Source organism: Struthio camelus, chromosome 15 (assembly GCF_040807025.1).
Source record: "Struthio camelus isolate bStrCam1 chromosome 15, bStrCam1.hap1, whole genome shotgun sequence".
NCBI lineage: Eukaryota > Metazoa > Chordata > Aves > Struthioniformes > Struthionidae > Struthio > Struthio camelus.
The window spans coordinates 11,389,857-11,406,663 of NC_090956.1; the positions used below are offsets into that span (position 1 = coordinate 11,389,857).

General features: G+C 43.5%; 2 protein-coding genes across 8 annotated transcripts in view; one reads left to right on the plus strand and one right to left on the minus strand.

Annotated features, from left to right (window-relative positions):
• The window catches only part of ABCC6 (ATP binding cassette subfamily C member 6), a 28,672-nt gene extending 25,221 nt beyond the window's left edge, over window positions 1-3,451 (plus strand). For both annotated transcript variants that reach the window (XM_068908280.1, XM_068908282.1), the window contains exons 28-31: window positions 154-312; window positions 547-713; window positions 1,146-1,340; window positions 1,890-3,451. In XM_068908280.1, coding sequence (XP_068764381.1) covers window positions 154-312; window positions 547-713; window positions 1,146-1,340; window positions 1,890-1,998 — 630 coding nt within the window. In that variant the 3' untranslated portion in view covers window positions 1,999-3,451. The remainder of the gene's footprint in view (window positions 1-153; window positions 313-546; window positions 714-1,145; window positions 1,341-1,889) is intronic.
• A 1,311-nt stretch (window positions 3,452-4,762) lies between these two features.
• The window catches only part of LOC104149687 (multidrug resistance-associated protein 1), an 88,390-nt gene continuing 76,345 nt past the window's right edge, over window positions 4,763-16,807 (minus strand). For all 6 annotated transcript variants that reach the window (XM_009683447.2, XM_068908277.1, XM_068908278.1 and 3 more), the window contains 10 exons: window positions 15,836-16,043; window positions 14,561-14,871; window positions 13,696-13,895; window positions 13,068-13,194; window positions 12,627-12,728; window positions 10,814-10,960; window positions 9,920-10,078; window positions 8,404-8,570; window positions 7,618-7,812; window positions 4,763-6,355 (listed from right to left, as the gene is read on the minus strand). In XM_009683447.2, the coding sequence (XP_009681742.2) occupies window positions 6,247-6,355; window positions 7,618-7,812; window positions 8,404-8,570; window positions 9,920-10,078; window positions 10,814-10,960; window positions 12,627-12,728; window positions 13,068-13,194; window positions 13,696-13,895; window positions 14,561-14,871; window positions 15,836-16,043 (1,725 nt within the window). In that variant the 3' untranslated portion in view covers window positions 4,763-6,246. The remainder of the gene's footprint in view (window positions 6,356-7,617; window positions 7,813-8,403; window positions 8,571-9,919; window positions 10,079-10,813; window positions 10,961-12,626; window positions 12,729-13,067; window positions 13,195-13,695; window positions 13,896-14,560; window positions 14,872-15,835; window positions 16,044-16,807) is intronic.

The following is a 16,807-nucleotide window of genomic DNA, read 5'->3' on the forward strand; positions in this document are numbered from 1 at the left end:
GGCAACGTGAGTCTTGAACAGCCCTCAAGATTTGAACCATGTCATGCTGTCTCTTTTCAAAGTCCTTACATCAGCCAAGAACTGCATGACAGGTCTGTACAACTGTCAAAAAAGGATCAACATCAATAACAAAGCTTTCCACTGTACTTGCAGATTGGTATAACTGGGAGAACTGGAGCTGGCAAGTCTACTCTTGCTGTTGGATTGCTGCGATTAGTGGAAGCTGCAGAAGGAGAGATCCTAATTGATGGGCTAGATATTGCTCGAGTAGGTCTCCATGACCTTAGAACCAAGATAACTGTGATCCCCCAGGTATGAAATTAATTTCCAGAATGTTTAAGCAGTGCTACAAGTCTCAACACGTAAGAAAAGTTTAGAAAGTCACTGTGAGATGAAGGACATGCGAAATTTCAAATCTCTAGATAACTTCTATGCTCTGCTGGTCTCCCTTTCAGTATAACATTACCCACAGGCTTGCACCCAGCAGAATCAGAAAGCTCGTTTCTGTGATTAATTTCAAGAGTTGTTTGTGCTTTCTGTACTCAGGATCCAGTTTTGTTTTCTGGCTCTCTAAGAACAAATCTTGACCCACTAAACCAATACACTGATGCAGACATCTGGACAGCTTTGGAATTGACTCAGCTTAAGAACTTCATTGCGGATTTGCCAGATCAATTGGAATATAAATGCGCTGACCAAGGGGAAAACCTAAGGTACCTTATTTGTAGAAGGACAAAGTGCCAGCCCCTGGGCTAGGAGGGCATATAAGTAGCAGGACAAGGAATCTAATTTATCAAGAGAGCAAGTCACTGCATGATTGTCCTATTTAGCAGCATAAAACTATATCAAAAGACACTACTGAAAGACCCTTCAGACTGAATCATTGTGGTGGCTCGTGTTTCTGCAGTGCTTCACTCACTGGAATCCCACTCAAAATGCGAATCTCCTGGGTGCTACAGTAATAGACATCCTTCATTTTCTTAGATTGTTTCACGCTTTCATCTGTGGCGCCACCCAGCCTCAATCACCCTTTCAGGAAAATGGAACAATCACCACTTCACACTGTTTTCAAAATAATCACAAATTATAACCCCAGAGAAAAGTGACTGCCGATCTCAATTTACCACTCCTCTTCTCATTTGCAGCACTGGTCAGAAGCAGCTGGTTTGCCTGGCCAGAGCACTTCTCCAGAAAGCAAAAATCCTGGTTCTAGATGAGGCCACATCAGCTGTAGATCTAGAAACTGATCTTCAAATTCAGTCCACCCTGAGGACTCAGTTCAAAGAGAGCACAGTGTTAACTATAGCTCACCGCATAAACACCATCATGGACTGCGACAGGTAAACACATCTTCCGCCACTTTCCTGAGGAAGGAAGGCAGAGGCAGCTTGCATGAACTAGACAAGCCACACAGTGTTAACGAACAGCAATTCCACTTCTGTCCTTCCTTTGTTTAACCTGCAAAACTTTGCTTTACGTCCTAGGAGCTATCTTACATGAGCTAGACACCAAGAGGCTAAGCAAAGATTGTTCATTCCATGTGATGCGTTTAATGCTGTGTCTTTCCCCTTTTTGCCCACTGACAGCTAAACCATGGCTACGGCTCTTTGCTTCATCTTAAAATCACGAAGCCAAAATACACGCTCACAAAGTTTGCTCCAGTCACAGCTGCCAAGAGCCTCTCCTCCCACACACTCAGGTTTCTGATGAGTGACTGTTCAAGTACTATTTCTATCCCACAGCTGCTTCCCAGTTGAAAAGCTGTTGGAAGCTTGGTTGGATGACAGGCTAATATTGAGATTTATTTTAGAAATAAGTAGAAGTAACGTTGAGCTTATTACAGTTGTTGGTGCATCTCCAGGCTTACATTTCTGTTTTAACATTCACAGGATTTTAGTCTTGGAAAATGGTCAGATAGCGGAATTTGATACTCCGGAAAAATTAATAGCTCAAAAGGGAGCATTCTACAGACTGGTGGAAGAATCGGGCCTTGCCTGACTCACCTACGGAGCATATCGTGATATCACTGTTACCAGGAATAATTGATCTCTTAATTGAGCTGTTACCTTTGTTTCATTCTAAAACGCCCGATACTCAACCAAATTGCGCTTGAGCCATAGCTGCATGGGGTAGATGAAAGGAGATGACTTGGGACACACATACTGTTTCCTTAGGAAACCTAGAGATTCCATATTCATTATCTTTCCAGATACCAAAAATTCACTCTTCTGTTGAAAATGAGCCAGTCAGAACCTTGAACTTAAATGCATGGATGCCTTGCTGCTTTTATGTTAAAAAAACAAAACAAGAACAAAAAACTCCACGCATCTATCTGATTTCTACTATAAATGGAGCCCAACTACACTACCATACTTCAGGATTATACAGAATATTTATAAGTGCCAAAGAGGTTTTATGGACAATGAACAAGAAATTAATTAGTAAGAAGCAAACTTAACTGTTTACAGCTTGCCCTAAATTCGAGGGAGAACACATTCAGTCTTTTGCGAATGTCTTACAAACAGTGCTCAGGTGAGCAGTCTTTACGCAGATAAGATGGAGTGCAAGGCAGCAGCGGTATCTAGTCATCCGAAGCACAGAAGCTCTGGGGGAGCAGGGAAAAGCAAGTGCGATGCCAGTAAGCATGAGCACGTAGGGACTCTGTTGCCTGTGGGCTGCCTGTCACAGCTGGCAATGAACCCATCTCATCTCCATCAGCTTTGGACAGGCCCTGCGCGAACCATGCCGTGCGGAAGGCTGACAAACTGCTTGGGAGGAAGAGAGCCAGCGTAGACATTGGCTTATTGTCGCAGGAGGAAATAACTTGAGCCAGGCATGTATGTGCAGCTGGACATTGTTCATCCTGCTGGAGCACTTGGAGCAGTGAAGGCTGCTGTGAAGGCCACGTGGTCACACCATGGTCACAGCCCACCTGGTCTGAACTCCAGCACCCAGCATTTCCAAACCGATTTTGTCGCAAGGAATTTGCCTGGTGGAAAGCACCCTCCCGTGATCCAGCGTACCTCCTGCAGCATGACAGCTCAGCAGATGGTGAAGTAGCAGGACTCACCCGGTTCGTTCCCAGCTTTCTCCTTGAACTGCTGCGTAACGTCAGGCAAGGTACGGACCTCGTCACACTCGTTTCCCCTCCCAAATTTTCTCTTGTCAGCAGAGAGCACAAATCTACCTTGTTTACACGCTGCCCTGGCACAGCAGAGCCTCTGACTTGGTGCAGGTAACAAACTGAAAAGGCCCCCTAAAGCAAAGCCTCTGCACAGCACTGGGAATCTGCCCTCAGAGCTGTCCCGACGTCCCACCTCAGAAACGCAACAAGAAAACGCGACAAACGAATCACACTGCGAGACACTGACGTTAATCGTGACTTGTGTTACAGCACTTCATTTTCTGGGTGGCTGAAATTAAAGCAGAATAAAGTATTAAAATAGCTCTCTTCAATAAGTTAAAGAAAACTTATAATATAAAAAAAGAGCAATGGTGGAGGGGATGGGAGAACTCAAACTGGCAAGTGTCAACCCAGACCAGACAAACCAGCAGCTTCTTTTCTGCCAGCTGTTCAGTAGCTTCTTCACCCATGTTGAAGAGCAGTTAACAGTTTCTAGTGGACAAGTGCCTAAGATCTTGAAGTCCAATACCTGCTGCCCTACTTGTGCTAAAATACTAGGAAAAAGGTTTTTTCTGCTTTTCTCCTAAACGTTTGTTGTGGTTGAAAAAAGTACCTTACTTACAGGAGAGAAAAAAAAATTCAAAGAACAGATATAAATTATGAGCATCTTAAAAATTCATTAATGAATCTCAAAATCATGCTTTAAACTGTGTTTAAAAATCAGAGGTTTTTTTTTTTTTAACTGAGGTCAAAGAGCAAGAGAAGTGCCTGTGTCACTGGGTAATTCTGAAACAGGTATCTTTTACCACACCATAATCTCTGCTTTGCTGGTTGGTAGGGCAATGTCAGCAGCCTCTCCTCTCTTCCCTTCCCTTCCCAAGGCTCTCCTAGGAGCAGCTGGAAGGGCAGAGATCGCAAAGGCGTCCTGGTTCTTCAGACATAGCTGCAATTTAACAACCAACAGGATGCTTGTCCCCAGGTTGGAAATGTCTCGCGCTGGCATCTTTGCTCCTCCTCTTGGTCTCCTCTGCAGATAGATCTGAGTCTCCATTTTAATGCAGCTGGGTAGAGTGATAACAGCCACGCACCTTACTAGTCTGAAACTCGTTTCGTTTTCTGCTCCGTACTCTGTTCCTTACCAAGCATTTGCTCCAGTCTTTCCACCACAGCACTGCACAAGTGCTATGTGATTTTTTTTTTGGGGGGGGGGGGGGGGGGGGAGGGAACCCACCCACAAAACCAACCACTTCTCCCCCCACTCCCAAACCACCCCTTTCCCATTTCATTTTCCTGCAGTAACTTAACAGCAAGCCACCTAAGCAGCAGGGCGGGCAGACAGGACCTGAACACCACGGGATGGCAAAGGATCCTCTCCGCAGCACCACCGTGGCCATCTTCATTGTCTGCCCCCTCAGCAAGCTACAGGACTCAAGCGGCAGGATAAACCGTGAGATGTGGTCCACCCCTCCCACAGCACACACTTATTTGCCCTCAAGGTTTCTCCCAGACATCAAGCCTGGCAGTCTGGCTAGTTTCAATAATTCTCCTGAGGTAACTCCTCCAATAATTTCTGTTTTCAAGGCAAAAACCTCGACTGCAGAAGCTATGACTTTGTCAGACAAAAAACGACACATCATGTTATCATTCAAACCATTTGTTTTTTTACTCTAAGTTCTTTGCAAATATTTGTATTTCCAATATAGTCATTACAAAAAATACCAAAGAAAATTTCAGTCTATTCAATTTCAGAGTTATAACTTACAAAAAATAAATAGCTTTACTCTAAAGAGAGGACAATTGTCTAGTATTAAGGTCAGCAACATTATTTACAGAAGTCCACATGCTCAGAGTGCTAAATATTTGGATCCATCTAACTCAGTTTGCCTTCTTCCAACAATTTCTTTTAAAATAAGACTCTTTAGAACATGAGAAATGCAACTGCTTTTTTCCTTCCAATAGAAAAATGAACATTCAACAAAAAGATCCTGCAAACCAGACTCCATTGTTAATTGAATTTTTGGACCTCTGACACACAACTTTAAAAACAGTAAAACAAAGGGGTTTTTTGTTGTTTTTTTTTTTTTAAACTGTAACAGAACATTTTCCCACAAGATTTAAGAGTCAGCAGCAGCAGCATGAAGGGCATGTTTCTTTGTTATAAGGCTAATGGTCCTTGATGTGGCAGAGCTGCTATTAAAGTACAAAACTGCCAGAGTCAAGGATGTTACAATCAATATTTACCCTGTAACTCAGTTCGCAACCTTTGCTCAGACCAAGCCTTGCTTCTAAGCCTAGTCCCCATAGGCGTAACCGGGATTCTCCACCCAAGTCTGAATCCCTGAGTGAAGCAGGTGTAAAATTAGGTACTTCATACTGCAACATGCCAGCTGCTGCAAGCATTTGGTTTCGGAGGGATTGTCGTTCCAGACGTGCGCGCACACTGTTTTGAAGCTGACCGTGCTTTTTCACCTCAGCACTACTGACACTTTACAGTGAACTTGCTGCTATGTCCTGTAAACACGTATGAAACCTTTAGGAGAATGCATAAAAGCATTAACCATGTACAGTAAATGCCATAATGAGAAAATCTGGCACACACATTATTTCACAAGAAAAAAGTCTTTGGATTATAGTACTATATGCCACAAAATGTTCCAAATGCATCCCACAACAGGCAGCTCGTTAAATGAGGAATCAGCAAACAAGCAAATAACTAGCCTTCGCAGAAGCATTTTAAACAAAAAACAGGGCTTCAGAACATAAGAGCAGATGAAAAGGAAAAAGCTTTCCTGAACTTCTCTGATGAATCACTCCCAACTTACATTTAAGCATAGTATGACAAATTTCAGGCAAAAATTAACATAAGTCTCTGAAGTGTTTTGGCCAGTATGTGCCTCTCCTAAAGCAGGCTTGATAAATCAATACTAAGGAGAAAAAACAAACAAACAAACAAACAAACAAGAAAAAGACATTGCATTTTTATGTTACTTCCATTTTCGTGGTCTGGCTGACCTCAGGAGGTCTGAGACTGAACAGCATGGTTCACACCAGCCCAGTCAAAGTTACAGTTCTCTGAATGTATCACCTTCTTCTTCCCCAGGCAAACAAACCAAGTTCAAACGCTACACCAAGCCTGAATCTTTGGCCATACTATAGAAAATGCCTTTTTTCTGAAGCAGGTTCTCTGGGCTACCACACTCCACAACTTCGCCTCTATCAAGGACTAAAACTCTGCAAAACAAGGGAGAAAAAAAAAGTTCATAAGATCAGTCCAGAATGCCAGTGACCACAGATTTATATGTATACACAGAAACCGACTGCAGCACAGCCCTTGTACGCAAGGAAAGGCAGACCAGACTGCATGAATGAACAGAGGGCTTCACCTCCCTCCTTGCTGATCTCATTGCAGATAGCCTGCCTGGTCTGTTTTTTAAGTAGCGTGTGTTTACTCAACCATTTGCAGGCAGACATGAGACTGTTTTGACTGTGCTCTGAGCCAACCATAAACTATGGGCAGCGCTTACCATTAAGCTAAGTGAGAGCCCCTGAGACTTTATGAAATTTGAGATAACGCTCCCTCAGTTTTGCACCACACTAACTGCGGTTATACAGCACCCGCTGACAAATACGTAGATATAGCTTATGCAAAACAACCATGCAATTGTAATCAGGAAGGTTGAAAAAACAAGTCACGAAAGTCAGTTCGCAGTTAAAACGCTGCCTTCAGCTACCTCCACCAACTAACTAGGCACTGCAGAGATGCCGGCAAAGCCCCTTCGCAGGTGCTGCTGCATAGTGCTACTGGCTGATGTGTTTAACTGGGCATTAATCTGATGAAAGGACTCCCAGGGTCTGGTGCAGGCACGCTTCTCTCTCATCTTTCACCACTGATAGCATAAACAGAGGTCTACAAAAGCAGACAAATTTTATTGTTGGTCACTTTTCTCTATGCCATTCTGTGATTAAAAGGACAAGATAGCCTGAAACTGAAATTACAAGGAAAAAAAAAATTCTGCCTTGAACCACACCTGAGCAAGGCTGCTGTGAATGAAGGAGGTCATATGAACTATAACCAAACATGAGGGAAAGAAAAAAGGTCATATAAGCCTCAGACAAGGGCAGGACTTGCCCCTCTGTCTCCTTACACTGCCTGTACCTAGTTTAGCGTATAGGCTCCCTGAAGCTCTGGTGCCTTTTCCAGCTGTGCCTAAAATCCATACTGGAGAAGACCCAGGAATAGTCTCCTGCTGTCCTCCTGCCCCCCCTCCCCTTTCTGGTCTGTCTGGGTAGGACCAGCATGACAGCAGCATGACAGAGGGATGAGGGCGGCCCCCAGGGCCAAGCACAGCCACTGTGAGCCACAGCAAATACACACTACCCATCCAGTGGGTAAAAACGCAGTGGTCCACAGTTACCAAACAAAGATGCTTATTTAAGCAGAGCACAAGATGGATCACACGTGCTAGTCTTAAACAGAAATGGTATTCGTTTACCTTGTGTAGTCCATGATTGTGTTTAGACGATGCGCTATAGTTAAAACAGTACACTCTTCAAACTGAGACTTTATTGTTGACTGTATAAGGTTATCTGTCTCAAGATCAACAGCAGCTGTGGCCTCATCTAGAACCAGGATTTTAGATTTTCTGAGCAGAGCCCGAGCCAGGCACACCAGCTGGCGCTGTCCCACACTATGCAGATGGGATAGAAGGATAAAAAAGAAAAGAAGATTATCAGAAGTTTACAAGGTAATAAAGGGAAACGTGTTACAAATGGCTCCGGCATGACCACATCAAACTGGAGCACTGAATCAGTGCAGAGTGCTGAAGACTGGACTTTAAATGGGTTCTGCAGACTGAACACACATCCCTCTTACGGTGCAAAAAGCAAGCTAACAACTCCGGTAGGAAAACTGCATCTGTTGGGCAAGAGCCACAGTTAAGTTCAGAGCATCTGCTATAAATAGCAGGCTGCTGTTACTAAAAACCTTTCCAAGATTGCCTCAGCTGGGAAACTAAACCTAGCAGCATTCTTGACTATTTCTTAAATTATTTTAAATCCACTAACTTAGGAGTTTAAAGTATGTTCCTATTGCCCACAGTGGGTTCTAATGTTCCTGGCAGCAAGAAATCTAGTTATTGCACAATACACGTAACTCTGCAAGTAAAATCTAAACTGGAGCCTGGAATAGTTGCGGATGGGAGAGGGCACAGGGAAGACACGTATCTCAAATCTTATTTAGTTCTTAAGGTAATTTTCACAAGCAAACTTCGTCTACATACCTGAGGTTCTCTCCGCCTTCAGCACACTCATGATTAAGTTTATCAGGAAGAGATGATACAAAATTTTTCAGGTGAGCCAATTCCAAAGACCTCCAAATGTCTTCATCAGAGTGTTGGTCAAAAGGATCAAGATTCATACGCAGAGACCCAGAAAACAATACCGGATCCTACTCCCAGAAAGAGGTAATCAACAACACACAGAGAACATGGCAAACGCTCCAAAAATATTTTCCAGACAGTGAAAGGAAAACATGGCCAGCTGCAGTTATAAGCAACCCAAATTACTCAATTTAGGAGTGAGACATCATTTTTTTCCCCACAATAACAGCAAGTTATTTTTCCTCACCCTTATTCCTTACGCCCCTAGGGGCCTGACCTCTGCCTTCTGCAGATGCTGGCACTCCAGACCTTTCCATGAGCCAGTAATTCACAAATCCAGAAGGAGACCAGCCAGCTGAGCTACTGAGTGAAAGAACAGGCGTTCCCTCCCCAGTACAGTATTAACAAAATCAATGCTTTTTTCTTGGACTTGGAGAAATATTACTCTGGAAATAGTTTTGACATAGCAGAGTCAAACTAATGCCAAGTTATCAAAAGGAGAAAGTAAAGTCACCCCACGAATTTGGGAGAGAAGCAGTGCACAAAACCTCTTACAGCACAGTCACCTGTTTTTACCAGCATGCTGCAACTGTGATTTATGCAGACACATTTTAGGGTCTTATTTCGAATCAGAGCAGGCAGGCAATACAATAAAGGCTACACAATAAGAATGACAAGGCAAGAGGCTGTGGGCCACATAGTCGAAGAGCTACGTTTCCAAATGTTTTGAAATGTTGAACACAGTTGCTGGGCTAAACCGGGATGGTTATGTGCAGGTTTCTGAGTGAAGGTTACTGCACTCCTCACTCACGAGACTCTCTCGAGGTCAGAATCACTTGTACAGAGCATGTATCAAGCCTGAAACATTAACTCAGGATCCCAGTCCCTCAGAACTGGGCTACACAATAACTTCATTCAGTTTCTAGAAAGACGGAACCACCTAAAATCATAGGGGAAACTGATCTCTAGAATAACTCCACTGAGGGCTCTCTGCAAGTGGCACTACTCAGACTTTATTTCCCCTCTGCTAGCTGAAAGAGTAACCGGTCCCAGCTTACTAAGGGACCCCTGAGCAGGTATTCAGCTGGGACTGGACCTCCCCTCTCAGGCTGAGGATCCAGAGCATCTAAGGGACAATGTGGGGGGCTAACAGAGCCCCTGAGTCTGAAGGCCAAGACTTTGCTTCTGCAACACTCAGCCCTGTCACAGCTGAGCAACTGTCTGTCACTTGTTATGCAGCTCAAGTAACTCACACCAGGCTAGAAAAAAAAACGGTTCCAAGTTCTCAAAAGAGCATGGTAAGATGTCTCCTTTTCACAGCTATGGATCAGAAAAGGAACAAACGTTCTCCACAGTTCATTACAGGAACAGTATCGCTACAAAGCTAGCTCAGGTAACAGCAGTATTTCACGCCTACCTGAGGGATGATGGTGATCCTGAACCGCAAGTCATGGAGTCCTATCTTTGCAATATTAATTCCATCAATAACAATTTCTCCTTCAGCTGCTTCATTAATCCGAAACAAACCTAAAGTAAGGGAGGATTTCCCCGCTCCTGTTCTTCCAACTATTCCTATCTGTTGGGAAGACATACAGGAAGTGGGGAAGAGTTAAAGCATTTCCAGGAATCTACCTGAAATAGATCCATTTCAAAAGGTTGTTATATGTGTTGTGCTATCAAACCCCTAAACAGCATAGCCAACTGAGGTTTATCAAACAGCAAGAAAAAAAAAAATCACTGAATATGAAGAAAAAAAAAACACCAACCAAAAAAAAAAAAAAGCAAACACACACACACACACACACGGCAAAAACAGCAATCCACTCACAGCAGCTTTCAATTCTCCTGCAAAGGCATATGGAATCACATAGAAAAGGCCAAAAATTCCTTAACATTTTGTTTGGTTCATGTTTGCAGTTAACTGCTGACTTGACCTTTTGATCTTCTTTGAATTTATGATAAAATTATAACATAAGCACTCACTTTCATACTATATGTTAGACATGAATTTGCGTTAGACATGAATTTCTACCTTTTTATTCATGCATACTCCAATTTTCTGTACAAATAAAATGTATTAATGCATGTAAAGGAAGAACGTATACTTTCTTAACATCGTGCAGATGCAGGATGCCCCTTATAAGCGGTAAGGGCCCACTACAGTTGCCAGTTCTAACAAGACTTTCATTCTGTAGAAGCTCTTTTAGCTCCCGAGGACTCAAGTATCACTACAGAACAGGGTTAGACCTCTCTGGCATATACGTGCATATTTATAAACAACCATCCTCTGGTACAAATGCAGATTCACTACCTTCTCACCCCCATTTATGGTAACATTTATGTTTTTCAGAACCAAATCCAAATCTTCCCGGTAACGTAAACCATAGTCTCGAAACTCAATCTTCCCCTCCTGGGGCCAGGTGCTTGCTGGGGCAGTTTGTTCAATACTCCACTGAGCCTGAAAGAACGACACACAAGCATATTTGATCATTTTATCCTTCAACAGGACACGGGCTCACTATTTGCAAGAGGACTTGAGGAAAGCAATTAAGAAAAATCCATAGCAAAAAGAACCGGGGTGGTGATGGAGGGAAAAAGGGACCCTGAGGCAGATTAAATGGTATATGTAGCCAAGGGATTTGTTATCACAAGACCCACTGGCTGGACAAATCTTCCTTTTATTATAAATGGCAGAATCACAGAGGGACCATGTATTCAGATAGCCCACTTATACAACCACCACACAGTGAGGAAGCCATCAGGGGAAACCAGACATGCAACTAGAAGCAGCTTGACTGAGACATGAGCACTAGAAGATTTACAAGGTGATGAAGTAAACAGCTGCTGCCTCAGTCTCCCCTAGAGGTGGGAGAGGAGAGAGTACACCCCAGTGAATACACTGCCAGTGCCAGACAAAAGGCTTTTAACCTTATCATCATCAGTCTGCTACTAAGACCTGAGAAAAAGTTCTAGAAAAGGGCATCATAAGGTTCGGTTGCCAAAAGAGTGACTCAGGTCAGGTTCTGAACTAACAGGCATGGCAGAGAGGAGCCATGGGGAAACTCTGTTCCGTAGCCAAAAAGGGGCACACAACCGCAGATGAAATGAGTCATGAACTTATTTGAATCAAAACAGAAGTAAATCCTGTTTCCTCCCCACATTGAGAGTAAAGACATACATATGAAAAAAAAAATCTAGGCATTTAAGAAACCTAAACTATATTTGCACAGCTCCACTGCTTAGCCAGGGCAGAATACCATATTTCTTATACAAAAAGGTAAAAAGATTGGCAGACACACCTCAAAAGCACCCCATGGGAACTTAGTAACCCCTAAGTTACAGTCTGTCCCTAGAAAGCACTCACAGCACTCAGCTCTATCAAATCCCTGCTTTTGGAAAGCTCAGAGAACATGTCCATCTGCACTTTCCAGCCCAGCCAGCCAGGGTACGGGTGAGGCTGCAGAACAAGGCTCTGACGTTTATACAGGACAAACTGCAAGAGAGTACTGAGCCAAAGGCACTGGGGAGGGTGAAAGGAAATATCTGGCAAGCAGGAAAAGACCTCCCATCTGGAAAGCTGCCGTTGCCTCAGCTGAGTGAGCTCTCTGCTGATCATCATACACAAGGCAGTGCGCAGCCACTTAGTCATGTCAGAGACTCAAAGGAGAGATCGGTATCCCGGCTCCGCGGGCATTCCCAGGAGACTGCCAGTTTTGGTCTCTTTCCACAGCTGAGCTCAGAGCCGAGGCAGACGCTGGCACTCCTGAGCAATGCCCGTGAGCTGATGGGAGCACGGGAACCCAAGGTGACTCAGAGCAGAGGCCTGCCTCAGGGCATCACTTCCAAATAAAAACTGACCCAGAGTTAATGAAGAGGAAGACTGTTTGCTTCCCCCATCAGGATGCTTTCTGTGTACCATAAGCTTGTCTAGTGAGGCGTTAACACACAGGAAAAGGATTTCAGTAGCAGCTGAAGATGTTCTAGGTGACAAAGGAAGCTGTAGCTTCCTTACGCTCCTGTTCATACCACCAGGGAGGCTGCATGCAACCTCAAGTCAAATGGTATGACTACGAGTTCAATGAAACATCCGCCAATCACTAGATGTGGGGGACAACTCACTGTACCTCTTTCTCCATTTCAGCATATTCTTTGACTCTTTCCACTGCAACAATGTTGGTTTCCAGCTCAGATGACATACGAACCAGCCAGTTTAGGTATGCTGTAATCTGCAAGAAGAAAAGAAACGGACATGTAGTTTACATTTAACATATGTTCCCTGCAATACTGAAATCAAACCACCAAAGCACTGAAGAGTTCACTGAACGTATATGGTCTTTATTAATCAGTGCTGGGAAAACAGAAAAAAACGTCTTTTACAGGCATGGGATGAGTCTTCTGAACTACAACCCTTCACGCAGGCAGGACACAGTAGTTTCCAACGTCTTTCCAGATTTTATTTGTTATCGCTTTTCTCTTTGTCATGTTCCTTACTTTAGTTTTCCCTCCAAGGCCTGAGCAAGGTTCTGACCATCCAATGCAGCCCAATTCAGAGATTTTTTTCATACCTGCAATGAGTAGGACACCGAGAGGCCAACCAGTCCTGCACTAAGCCTGTTACGTGCAATCACTGCAAACAATGCTGCAAAGAGGACTATACAGTTCCCCACACACTCCAGACGGACTGCCAGCCACCTGGCAAAACAGAAAAAACATAATGCACCTTTTTAGTAACTCACCCACAGAGAATCAGAAACAGAGACTGACCAACGCTCTGCCACACATCTGGTTTTTTTAAAGGATTATAATACTGCCAGAGACACAAGAATTGAAAGTATTTAAGGCTCTGCTCTAGCAGCATGCAAACCTAGATGTGTACAAAAATAATCAACCTTTCAGGGGTACGAATTCCTGTTTCAGTTTAGAAAGCAGCTGCGGTTACATTAGGATCAATGAATCAAGACTTGTAAAAAAATATTATCCACAAGTAGGGCAGGAACTCCTGGGGAAAAAAAGGAAACTCAGAAGTAATCTTAATTCCTTCACACAAGCTTAAGCAAAGCATCTGTGAAACAGATACAGCCACAAAGGCATCCTTACCTTGGACAAGTATACAGAGAACTGTGACTGCAAGAACACAGGAGAACCATGTCCTCCGTATATAAATAACTTTCAATATTTCTTTCCCATTGTTACCTGTTTGCAACAATGCTTGGATAATAAGCTTTCTGATTTTCATCCACTTTCATGTCATTCTGCTGTATGAAACGCTTCTGCTCCTCAAAGGCTCGAATGACGCTCACTCCCAGGAGGGTCTCATTGAAGTGAGAATACACTGGAGAGCGACTGACAGACTCCAGGCGTTTGAGCTGGCGAGAAGTGGCCACGTAAAATCTCTGCAAATCAAAGAACCAGATTGTGGGAATGTCCAACTTGTGCCTGAAAAGGCACAACTTGTCGCCTACTAAGGAGCCTACGACCTACTACTGGAGCCTGATAGATAGATTCACTAATTCAGGGGTCAAAAACAGAAACCAGCTTCTTCTCTCAGATCTGTACTCGTTCTACTGAATAAAGCAAAGCAAGTGCACCTTGCCTACACAGGACAGGAGTGAAAGGTTGCCATCATTTCTCTTACTTTGTAAACACTTTTCTGACCACATGTGCACATTGGCAGGCATGCATGCACGCCTCTCTTGTTTGGAAGAAAGCTTTAGAAAAGCCCGTACGTTTTCCATATTTGGGCTGTGAGCAAAAAGCTATACAGAATTTGCCTCAAAATCTTAATGGCACTCCGAAAAAAAGTCTGCTTAGGTATTCAAGGTTTACCTTCTGCACAGAAGTCAGGCTTCTACACTTGACAATGGTAGGAAATGCTCTGCTAAATTCAGCTAATTAATAAGCCATGTACCATCAGTCAAACACAGACTCTCAAGTCAAACACACCCATCCGTCAAACACACACATCCATCCTACTGCAGAGTCAGGAAAGAACAGTCTTAAATAACAGAGGAGGAGAGAGGGAGTACTGGCCCACGTGCCCCTGGCTAGCACTCCCTACCTGCACAAACAAGTAGACAAGTCCCAGAGGTGGAATAATGACAGCAGCTATTGGTGTGGCCAGCAGAATGATGATACAAGCCCCAATGACATTAAACGTTGAGCCCATGAACATCTTGATGATTGGTGGAATGGCAGAGTCAATGGTATCCATTTCCTTCGAGAAACGATTCACCAGATTTCCACTAGGTGTCCGTTCAAAGAAACTCATTGGAGACCTGAGGACATTGTGCAGCAGGTTAAGGTGCAAGTGTCGTGAAGCAAATATTCCTCCGATTGACACAACCATCGAGTAGCCAAACACAGCAATACCTGCAGAGAAGGGGGAAGAAAGGAGGAAAGAAAACAAACAACAACAAAAATGCATCCTTTTTTTCCTGCTCTCACCCCTCACACAAAATGTTTTCCCTCATTGCGTCATCCATTTAGCATTAGCAGATATTTCTAGCACAATAATCCCAGGAATTTGAGTTCACTACAGCTACACTTAGTGAACCACATGTCCCAAGTAATTCAAAATATTTTTCAGTGAAAATACCACACTTCTGTCATGGAATATTTTGTTTTTCCATTATAAAGTTTTGTGAAATATTTGAGCACATTCCTTGAGTAAATACCACTCAGTTTTAAGATAATTTTTTTGATTTCTTATTGCAGGATTTATTGCAACAGTTCTGAAGTGGGATACTTGAGCTGTTAGGTTTTATGTCAAACAAACTTTGACCACAAAAAAAAGACATGTAACAAAAAGCAGCTGGCCTCCCCACGCTGACCAGTATGGGCCCTCAAATAACCTGAGGCCATACCAGCCTATGCAGCGGAGCCAGGCCACGGCCGCGCTTCCAGGAGAGCCGACCGGGCTCCAAGGCGGGTACTGCAGCAGCGGCTTCCTGTCACATACTGACCCTGGGAATGGGGCTAACTCAGGTTTGTCAATAGACTAAAGAGCCATTTCTTGGGACAAACTTTGTATTACCTGGACTCATGGCTCATTAGACCCTGCAACCGCATTTGTTCTGGTTAGATTTCCATATGAAAAAAGGAAAATCAAATTCACTAACTGAACAGTTTTACAAATTGGTTCATTTTTTTAAGTATTCATTTTCTAATTAAAATAAACAAACAAACAAAAAAAAAAACCAAAACACATCTCCCCCCCCCCCAACCAGACACTCCTTAGCAAACTTTTGCTTTAGTTCTAGAGATGCAAGGTTATCACAGAGCATTAGCAGCAATCTGAACCAGCTCATCCTAAAATAGGTAAGTCCAAGCAAACCTTGAGAAATTCCCAAAGCTCCATAAACTCCCAGTCTGACATTCGTGTACTGCTGGGTTCCATTGATAACGGGGTCGTCTGTCCATAAACTTAGCCAGTAGTTGGAAGCCAGGGAGGCTATGTGGTTACACATAAAGAGGAAGATGCTCAGAAAAGAGATAAAGAGTCCGATAGCTTTCATGTAGTCCCAGTACACTGTTGCCTTTACCTGAAGATAGAAGGGGAAAAAAAAACACTCACATTGCAAAGCAAGCTTCACACCCAGCAACTCCCCTTTCTTCAACCACTATTTACAGTCAGCATTTCCTCTATCAGGCCATAAAAATACATGGCAGTTGTACACTAGAAAGCCAGTGCCTAGTAATAGAAGTTGCAAAGCGCTGTATGAAGGCATGCCAAATGCGGCATCTCTCCAGGGCAGGCACACACTCTCTCTTCATCTTTCAGAGGACTGAAGGGAAGAGAAAGAAGGTTGCCTGAAGTAACGCAGAGCATCAGTGGCAGAGTTAAAAACAGGAGCTCCAGCTTTCAGCGCTCTCCTTTTACCACAAGATTACATAGCCTATACGAACACTCTTGCTCCAAATGACTTGTATTCTCTGATCTATCTTTAAATAGGGGATTCAAGCAACATTCTTAGGAGATATAACTGCCATTTTCCCAGACATCTCACTCAGGTTTCTCAGAAGCAGCTCGGGGCATCCTGGGATTAGATGTTTGCATCTACAGTGGAAACCTGGCTTAACTTCAACTGACTCAACTCCAGCTCCTTACACTGAAGGACAGATTTCATTAGGTCACTTAATTTGTCACAACTTTGCAACCTCTTTCAAGAAAGAGCCACAAGGTTTTCATGTCTTCTTTTAAACTTGGATGTGGGTGGGCCCATAATCTGAAACAAAAGTGTTGATGTTAGCATACTTTCTGCAAGCAAATCTGGACCTCAACTTTGGGAACAGGAGTGTCAGCAAC